The sequence below is a fragment of the Poecilia reticulata genome, unplaced genomic scaffold (genome assembly GCF_000633615.1).
Source record: "Poecilia reticulata strain Guanapo unplaced genomic scaffold, Guppy_female_1.0+MT scaffold_190, whole genome shotgun sequence".
NCBI classification, from domain to species: domain Eukaryota; kingdom Metazoa; phylum Chordata; class Actinopteri; order Cyprinodontiformes; family Poeciliidae; genus Poecilia; species Poecilia reticulata.
This window is the reverse complement of record NW_007615019.1, coordinates 381,605-390,143: the sequence shown is the minus strand read 5'-3', so window position 1 is coordinate 390,143 and position 8,539 is coordinate 381,605. Positions and strand designations below refer to the sequence as shown.

At 48.1% G+C, this 8,539-nt stretch overlaps 1 protein-coding gene and 1 long non-coding RNA gene across 9 annotated transcripts; both read right to left on the bottom strand.

Annotated features, from left to right (window-relative positions):
- Positions 1-302: 302 nt before the first annotated feature.
- Positions 303-8,470, bottom strand: LOC103460158 (leucine-rich repeat-containing protein 30-like). 8 transcript variants are annotated; one of them, XR_532864.2, is made up of 11 exons: positions 8,360-8,470; positions 7,092-7,436; positions 6,854-6,985; positions 6,664-6,777; positions 6,446-6,580; positions 6,240-6,373; positions 6,106-6,154; positions 4,083-4,258; positions 3,542-3,918; positions 1,631-3,185; positions 1,054-1,544 (listed from the first exon to the last, which is right to left on the bottom strand). XR_532864.2 is itself a non-coding variant. In XM_008402192.1 (9 exons), the coding sequence occupies exons 3-9, from the start codon at positions 7,239-7,241 to the stop codon at positions 761-763; spliced, it is 870 nt and encodes a 289-aa protein (XP_008400414.1). In that variant the 5' UTR covers positions 7,242-7,436; positions 7,506-7,611; positions 8,360-8,466; the 3' UTR covers positions 303-760. The 8 variants fall into 8 exon arrangements, 5 of the variants coding, with proteins under 5 accessions (XP_008400414.1, XP_008400415.1, XP_008400413.1 ...); XR_532865.2 differs by having other exon boundaries at positions 4,083-4,255; XM_008402192.1 differs by lacking the exons at positions 1,054-1,544; positions 1,631-3,185; positions 3,542-3,918; positions 4,083-4,258 and adding exons at positions 303-916; positions 7,506-7,611 and having other exon boundaries at positions 8,360-8,466.
- LOC103460157 (uncharacterized) lies at positions 1,054-1,253 on the bottom strand. The gene is made up of 2 exons (XR_532862.1): positions 1,208-1,253; positions 1,054-1,127 (listed from the first exon to the last, which is right to left on the bottom strand). It is a non-coding gene; the product is annotated as an uncharacterized LOC103460157 (long non-coding RNA).
- Positions 8,471-8,539: the final 69 nt, after the last annotated feature.

The window sequence follows — 8,539 nt, the reverse complement described above, 5'->3', positions numbered from 1 at the left end:
TTACAGGTAAACTGTTACAGGTAAACTGTTACAGGTAAACTGTCTTTTGTCTCTTGTCTCTTTTCAAAGCAGGACACGGTGGTGGGACTCGTACCTGGTTATTGGTGCTCATAGCTGTCAGTCCTGCTGTTCTCCTCCCATTATGTGTTGATTTGTGTTTGGTGTCCTCTTTGGTGTGTCTTATTGTTTTTATTTCTTAACTTTGATACTTTGGTTTTTATACTTGCTGTAACATGAAGGCCATTTGGGGCTCTAATAAATCTGAATGATAATTCAAACAGCCTTTAATCACCACTGGTTTCATCTGTATGTCAGTTCATGATTCATTTGATTAAGATCATAAAGTAGTTCAGTTTTTCACCATAAATTCACCTCTTTACTGGAAACGTTCAGCAGTTCAGAACCGACAGACGCAGCTGGTTGCCATGGTAGCCATGAGGAGCGGTTCTGTTCAGCCCAGAGGTCAAGAGGTTCTGAGACGGTTCTGTGTACGTTGTGGTGGTTCCAAAGTGAAGAACGTCAGAAGAACGTACCAAGAAGACGGCTGCTGTTTCCGTCTCTCCATCCCATAATGAAATGTAATGCCTCTGTGAAGCTCCGCCCACTTCAACACCTGTCGCTCAGGTGGGTGGAAACTCAAAGATCAAAGTAGGTCTGAAGTTCTGGTTCTTCCAAAATTCCTCATCATGATGTCAGAAAGCTTTGCTGCCATCCTCAAGAGGGAACTGACTCCGCCCCCAGGTTGCAGAGGCTCCGCCCCCTATTCACCACCTGATCTCAGGTAATTGAAGAGCGCCCCCAGTCCTCCCTCCATCACCTCCTTCAGGGGCTTCATCAGCGGGTTGTGGACGATGTGGAGACCTTTATCCAGAGGATGGCAGGCCAGCTTGTCCAGGCGGGACAGATGGTGCATCTCCTGGACACACAGCCAACATTTTTATTATTATTATTATTATTATTATTATTATTGGTAGTATTATCACTGTTATTATTTGTCATGTTGGGTTCTAGTCTTTTAACCCACATGCAGATAAACAAACAGGAGAACAGGTATCAGATAAATAGTTTATTTAAGCAATGTTGAAATATGCAGTTGTCCTGCGGATGGGAGCCGAGTCGTCTGTACTCTGAGGATGGTGAGGGAAAGATGGTGAGTTCGAGGTGTGTAGGACAAAGGAGTTCTCGGAGATAAATGCAGCGATCTTACTTGAAGATGATGAGATTCCATCAGGGAGGTTTTACTGCGGTCTCGGACTCTTCGCAGGGGTCTTTGAAGTGGTCCAGGTTTCAGGGCGAGGTTCAGATGGAGAGTTCGTAGATGGTAGAGGCTGCGATGGAGGGCGGACAGGTAAGTTTCAGATGAGACTGAGGTGCGCTCCGACTGCCAGCTGAAAATCCAGGAACTGTCTGTGGTTCTTCTGTGGAGGTGGAAAGGGACTCGGGCAACCAGTGGGTAACTGTCCATGACATCACAAGGGGAAAATACAAAAGGCCAGGATCTTGGGCGACACAATGGATAAATCCAAGGCATCACGAGGAAACACCTGAAGGAGAGTCGACAGGAGAATATTACAATAGGTAATCTCAGGAAACTAGAAAGTAAGCTCAGAGGAACACAGAGGACCATTACTGGAAAACACTCAGGCGTCAAAGTGCTGGCAGCCTGCTCCTCATATACTCCAAGATGATAGATCACAAGTTGCTGGTTCGGACTGGTTTGACTTGGGACACATGAAATGTGGGATGGATACAGAGAGACGATGGGAGACGAAGACAGACTGTGGTAGGGCTGATGACTCTTTCAATTTCATAGGGACCGATGAACTTGGGTGAAAGTTTTCTGGACATGGACTTAAGTGGAATACCACGTGCAGAGAGCCAAACCTTTTGTCCAGGTGAATACCGTGGATCAGGGGATCTCTTACGGTCAGCGTAGCGACGGTTTTATTCAGCGGTTTGATTGAGAGCGATGATGGTCCTGTTCCAGATATTTCTGCAGCGGCGGATGTGATGTTGTACTGAAGTGATATTTATTTTTCATCAGAGGGAAAGATTGGTGGATGATAGCCTTGAGAAACTTCAAAAGGAGAAAAACCAGTAGCAGCAGAAATGAAAATTGTGAGCATTCTTGACCCAGGGGAGAGATCCTGACTCCAATCAGCCGGATTAGTGGAGGTGAAGCATCTGAGGATGGATTCGAGTTCTTGGTTCATGCGTTCAGTTTGTCCATTTGACTGGGGGTGGTAACCAGACATGAGTGTTACTTTAGCTTCCAATGCTGAACAGAAATGTTTCCACACCTGGCAGATGAATTGTGAGTCTCAGTCAGAGAGGATTTCTTGAGGTATCTCAAGAAAGCGAACACCTCAAGAAAGCGAGGAGGAAAACATGTTTGACGAGGCGTAGTGCAGTCTGGAAAGCTGTGGGAAGTTTTCTGAGGGGAACAAGATGGCAAGATTTAGAAAAACAGTCAATGATGGTGAGGATTGTGGTCATACCTTGGGTAGTCCTGTAACGAAGTCAATGGAGTTGTGTGACCAAGGGCGCTTAGGGAGGGAAAGCGGTTGCAGGAGACCAGATGGAGGTTGATGAGAGGACTTGTTTCTTTCACAAGCTGAACAGGCTAAGGTGTATTGTTTGACATCTTTGTGTAGGGACGGCCACCAGAACCTACGGCTGATAAGAGCGATGGTGCGACTGATACCTGGGTGAGCTGAGAATTTAGAGGAATGTATCCGCTGAATGAGACGGGCTCGAATGGAAGTGGGGACGTAGACCTTGTTGAGGGGAACAGAGTCAGGAGGTGGTTCAGTTTGTTGGGCTTGACAGATGAGGTCTTCGATCTCCCAGGTTACAGAGGCAACTAAACAACTGGGAGGAAGAATGGTGGCTGGAACTTTTTGTGAGTCATCTGAGGAGTGAAGTCGGGAGAGTGCACCAGGTTTGACATTCGAGAGCCAGGATGATAGGAGATAGACAGGTTGTAGCGAGAGAAAAACGAAGATCAGTGGGATTGACGGGGGTTTAATCTTTTGGTGGATTGGAGATAGGAGAGGTTCTTGTGTCCAAACCAGCACAGGATGTTCTGCCCCCTCCAACCAATGCTGCCACTCCTCCAAGGCAAGCTTTATGGCAAGTAGTTCTCGATCAACAAGAGATCGTAGTTGTGTTCAGGAGGAATCAATCTGCGAGAACAAAAAGGCACAAGGATGGGTCTTATTATCAAGGTCAGAGGCTTGTGAAAGTACAGCTCCTCCTCTGGTATCTGATGAATCTACTTCAACAATAAATTATTTACTGGGATCAGGTTGAATAAAAACGGGACCGTTGGCAAACAGTGATTTGAGCTGCACTGTCAGCCTCAGGGGTCCAAACGAATTATATCTTGGTTGAAGTTAAAGCGGTTAATGGTAATGCTGTTTGACTGTAGTTACGTATAAAGCGGCGGTAGACGTTAGCAAATCCGAGAAACCTTTGCAGTTGTTGACTCTGGAGTGGGCAGATCCAAAACTGCTTTGATCTTTTCCTCCGTTGGTCTTACCTGTCCGCCCTCGAGTATGAAGCCCAGGAGAGAAACGGATGGTTTGTGGAATTCACATTTCTCAGCTTTGGCAAAAAGTTTATTTTCCACGAGTCGTTGCAGTTAGAGGTGGACATCTTGTTTGTGTTCATTAAGGGACTTGGAATAGATCAAAATGTCGTTGAGATAGACAAATACAAACACATTAAGAAAATCTCTCAAAACGTCGTTAACAAGAGCCTGAAAAACAAATTGAATGGCATGACTAAATATTCAAAGTGTCCTATGGGTGTCTTGAAAGCCGTCTTCCATTCATCCCCGACGGATGCAGAGAAGATGGTATGCGTTTCGTAAGTCGAGTTTGGTGAATATGGTTGGGCCATGAACCGGTTCAACAGCTGGAGAGAGAAGGGGAAGAGGATATTTGTTTTTAACAATGATCTGGTTTAAATCTCGGTAATCAATGCACGGCATCAGAGATCCGTCCCTCTTCCCCACAAAGAAAAATCCAGCCCCGAGAGGAGAGGAATAATGCCAGCTGCCAGTGAGTTGCTTTTTGTACCTCTCCATGGTTTTTCTCGTTCGGGTCATGAAATGTTGTAGTCGGCTGGTGGGTAGTGGTGGTCATAGGGATGATGAGGTGGAAGAGAGAGGGCTTTGGATTTGCTGCAGGTATGGTGGATAAGTCGGGAGGGTCTGCTTCTTGTAATTCTGCTGGTGGAGGACCTGGAGGAACTGCTGAGCGGAGGCAGGTGGAATGACAGTTATGTGACCATGATTCAATATGCATTTCAGACCATTTTATATGGGGATTGTGTTGTTGTAACGATTTGAAACCAAGGATTATGGAAAAATGAAAAAATAAATCTGTTCACTATGGGAGATTATCAGCTGCAATGGTTTAGTTTTGTGAGTGATCTCAGGTAACGCTTTGCCATCCAGGGCAGAGACTCGGAGAGGTTTCAGTGGATAGGTGCTGGACAAGAGCAGAGTCCATCAGGTTCTGTTCACAACCGGAATCCATCATGACAAGGAAAGGCAGTGATTATTTTGGAACAGAGTAGCAGGTAACAGTAGGAGACTTTTCATTACAAAGATGGTCGCCAGCCTCCGCGCTTCTACTGGCGGCCCTGAGCTGTTGATCAAACGGGGCAGGTTGAAATGAAATGACCGGGGATCCACAATATAGGTGGAGATGGGATGTCATCTCCTCCGTCTCTCCTCAGGAGTAAGATCTGCATGGGCTCAGATTCTGTGAATTTCTGGGGAGGAGGTGGAGAGAGAGTGGGAGAGATGGAAGGGAGAATCTGACGGGTGGGTTTCTTTCCTTCGTTCTGTTATCCAGTCTGATGGTTAAACTGATTAGCTCTTCTAACGTAGCTTGTTTGTCTAATGTGGCTAACTCAACCTTTATAGAGGGCATGGAAATAAGCACTTTTTAAAGCTGGGGCATTCCAGAAGAATGCCCCAGGAGCTGGAGCTGGATCTGAAGCTGGATCTGGATCTGGATCTGGATCTGGATCTAGAGCTTGAGCTGGAGCTGGAGCTGGATCTGGATCTGGATCTGGATCTGGATCTGGATCTGGAGCTGGATCTGAAGCTGGATCTGGATCTAGAGCTTGAGCTGGAGCTGGAGCTGGATCTGGATCTGGATCTGAAGCTTGAGCTGTAGCTGGATCTGGATCTGGATCCGGATCTAGAGCTGGATCTGGATCTGAAGCTGGAGCTGGATCTGGATCTGGATCTGGATCCGGATCTAGAGCTGGATCTGGATCTGGATCTGGATCTGAAGCTGGAGCTGGATCTGGATCTGGATCTGCAGCAGAGGTCTGTTGGAGAGAGCTCTGTAAAAAGTTAGCAGTTCTTCAAGATGACGATTTGTTTCAGCTTGGCGGGTTCTCAGGTCTCGTAAGGTGGAATCATGTGACTGAATGTTGTTCTGCTAAAGTTCTCCTGATCTGTGGGGTTTGAATGTTTGTCACACTGACCCCATACAGCAGGCAAACCCTCCAGGTAGTGCAGCCTTTTGGCACCATCTAGTGGATGGAGAGGAAAACAGCAAGCAGCAGGGAATCCCCACAGAGCCAAAACCCAGTTCCCTACATCCATCCATACATTTTCTTTCACCCTTGTCCCTCAGTGGGTCGGGAGGGTTGCTGGTGCCTCTCCAGCTGGCGTGCCAGGCGAGAGGCGGGGTCACCCTGGACAGGTCGCCAGTCTGTGACAGGGCAACACAGAGACACACAACCATGCACACACACACTCACACACACCTAGGGGCAATTTGGAGAGATCAATTAACCTGACAGTCATGTTTTTGGACTGTGGGAGGAAACCAGAGAAAACCCACCATGCACAGGGAGAACATGGAGACTCCATGCAGAAAGACCGGGAGTCAAACCCAGAACCTTCTTGCTGCAAGGCAGCAGCTCTACCAACTGCACCACTGTGCAGCCCAGTTCCCAACATTATTATTATTATTATTATTATTATTATTATTATTATTATTATTATTATTATTATTATTATTATTATTATTATCTTCATTTCCACCATCATCCTCATCAATGTGGTTGGTTGCTCACCTCAGGAAGGTCTCTGATGTAGTTAAAGTCCAGGTTGAGCAGCTCCAGCCTGAAGGAAATCAGGATAGCGCCATCAGGTGGAGAAGTTCTCCAAAGCTGAATGTCCTGCGGCACCAAGCGTTCAGGTGAGTTACCTGGTGAGGAAGCAGAGGCCTCTGGGCAGAGAGTGGAGGTGGTTTCCCTCCATGATGAGGATCTTGAGCTCCAGCAGAGCCTGGATGTTCTCAGCCACGTTCTCCAGACGGTTGCAGGACAGATCCAGGAAGACCTGCAGGAGGACAGGGGGACAGCGGGTCACCTGCAGGCTGCCTGGGCTGCTCTCTGGCTGGTGGACACCTACCAGGGCCTTCATGCTGTAAATGCAGCCAGGCAGGTGAGTCATGAGGTTGTGGCTGAGGTTGAGCTTCCTGAGTTTGGTCAGGTTGGAGAGAGAAGCCGGCAGCGAGGAGAGCTGGTTGTTGGCCAGACTCAGGACCTGAAGCGGAGACAGAGGATGAGCTCTGGAGGGGGCGCTGCACAGCTGTGGACCTGAGATGAGGCCTGGCGAGGGAAGCGTACCTCCAGCTGTGTGCAGGCCCCCAACTCCTCAGGAACCTCCGTCAGTCTGTTTCTGTAGACGAACAGAACCCGGAGTCTCCTCAGCTGGCCGATCTCGGCCGGCAGGCTGCCGAGCTGCAGACGGCACAGCGTCAGGACCGGTTCTGACCGAAGCATGCTGCAGGAGGAGGAGGGCGGTGACGGGGCTCACCTGGTTCCCCCACAGGTTGAGGACCAGCAGGTTGGACAGCAGGGCCATCTGAGGAGGCAGCGCCTTCAGGTTGTTGAGGGACAGGTTCAGCTTCTCCAGCTCCAGCAGCTCCCACAGCTCCCCCGGAGCGTCCTGGCGGAGCAGCAACATGCACCACTTTTATTTCAATAACACCTGCTCCACCTTCGTCTCAGGTAGCGCCGCCGCCTCCTCCCTCCAGCAGGGGGCGCTGCTGTACCTTGAGTCCACGGCGGGCCAGGCTCAGGACGTTGTGTCCAGACTGCTTGGTGAATCTTCTGATTTTGTCTGCAGACATCAGGCTGTCCTCTCTGCCTGGACCCCGCCTTTTCTCCTCCTTCGCCTCCTCCCTGCACACTCTTCCTCCCATCCCTTCCTCTTCCTCAACAGACAGATGTTTACAGCTGGAGCCGGGCTGATCTCACTCCTGCGCCATCGCTGATGTCGTTTTGCTGCTAGTGTCCAGCTGGTTCTTCTGTGTAGAAGGATGACATGTTCATGTGTCCAGATGTTCCTCGGCTCCGTTTGGTGTTGAATACTGATCGGGAGACTGGTGACCCTGGAACTGACATTATAGGAGATCTTCATCAGACAATGCTGTTAAAGATTTATCAGCTGTGTTTCATTTCCTCACAGTGGTAGAAACACGGCACAGAGGTTTCTCAGATTGGTGACGGTGTCTGCAGAGTCACTTCCTCCGTTTGACTCTTCAGCCCCTGAAACTCAGATGATTCTCCAAACTGCACCAACAAACGTTGGCTTTAGATTAGCATCTCTTCCTGTCTAGAGGAGCAGACATGACATGTGACAAAGACTTTCACCAAACTGGAACGATGTTTCATCAGTAGAGGAGAATAAGAATAATCCTGGTTTATTCTTCTGAAATAAAACTGATTCTATTCAAAATGTAATTCAGTTTATCTGTCTGGTTTTTAGATGTCATTGGTGTTTGAAGTTTCTGGATAAAACTGATTTCTTCCTGGTTCTTTGATTTCCAGTTTCCACGATGAAATCAAAGAACAAACAGAAACATCACCAGGAAACAGACAGTCCATCATTCTAGTGATCAATCAAAGACGATGCCAAATGGGTTTTAGTCTTGATTTAAAAGAACTCGGTATTTCAGCAGTTTTCTGGAATTTTTTTCCTCCAGATTATTAGTTTCTATAATAACTTGTAGTTATGCTAACCGCCTTTCAACACTTAGGAAACTTATAACCAGTTAAAATAATAACCAGAACCCGAGTGTGGTTTGATAACTGGTATTGGATCTGATTAATGTACTGGACCTGTCATCGTGAACAGAACCGGTTCTAACAGGTCCGCTTCTGCTGTGAGCCAGCGGGAGTTTGGCTCCCCCTGGTGGTGAACTGATGTTATTCAGGCCTTCAGCTCTTAGACGAACCAGAAGAACTCAATCAAACCCAGCTGGTATCCAAAGGCTCTTCCTGGCACTTTAAGACCCAAACACTCATTAAAGTTTCCTACCTGACGACCCAAACCGGCTCAACGGCACCAGGAGGAACCAAGAAACGCCGAGCGGATCGCTGAGGGCCTCAGGACACCGGGCCGCCTCTGAGTGTTTACCAGGGGAAGGAGCTCTATTTCAGGAGCAGGGCAATGGACACACACACACACACACACACACACACACACACACACACACAC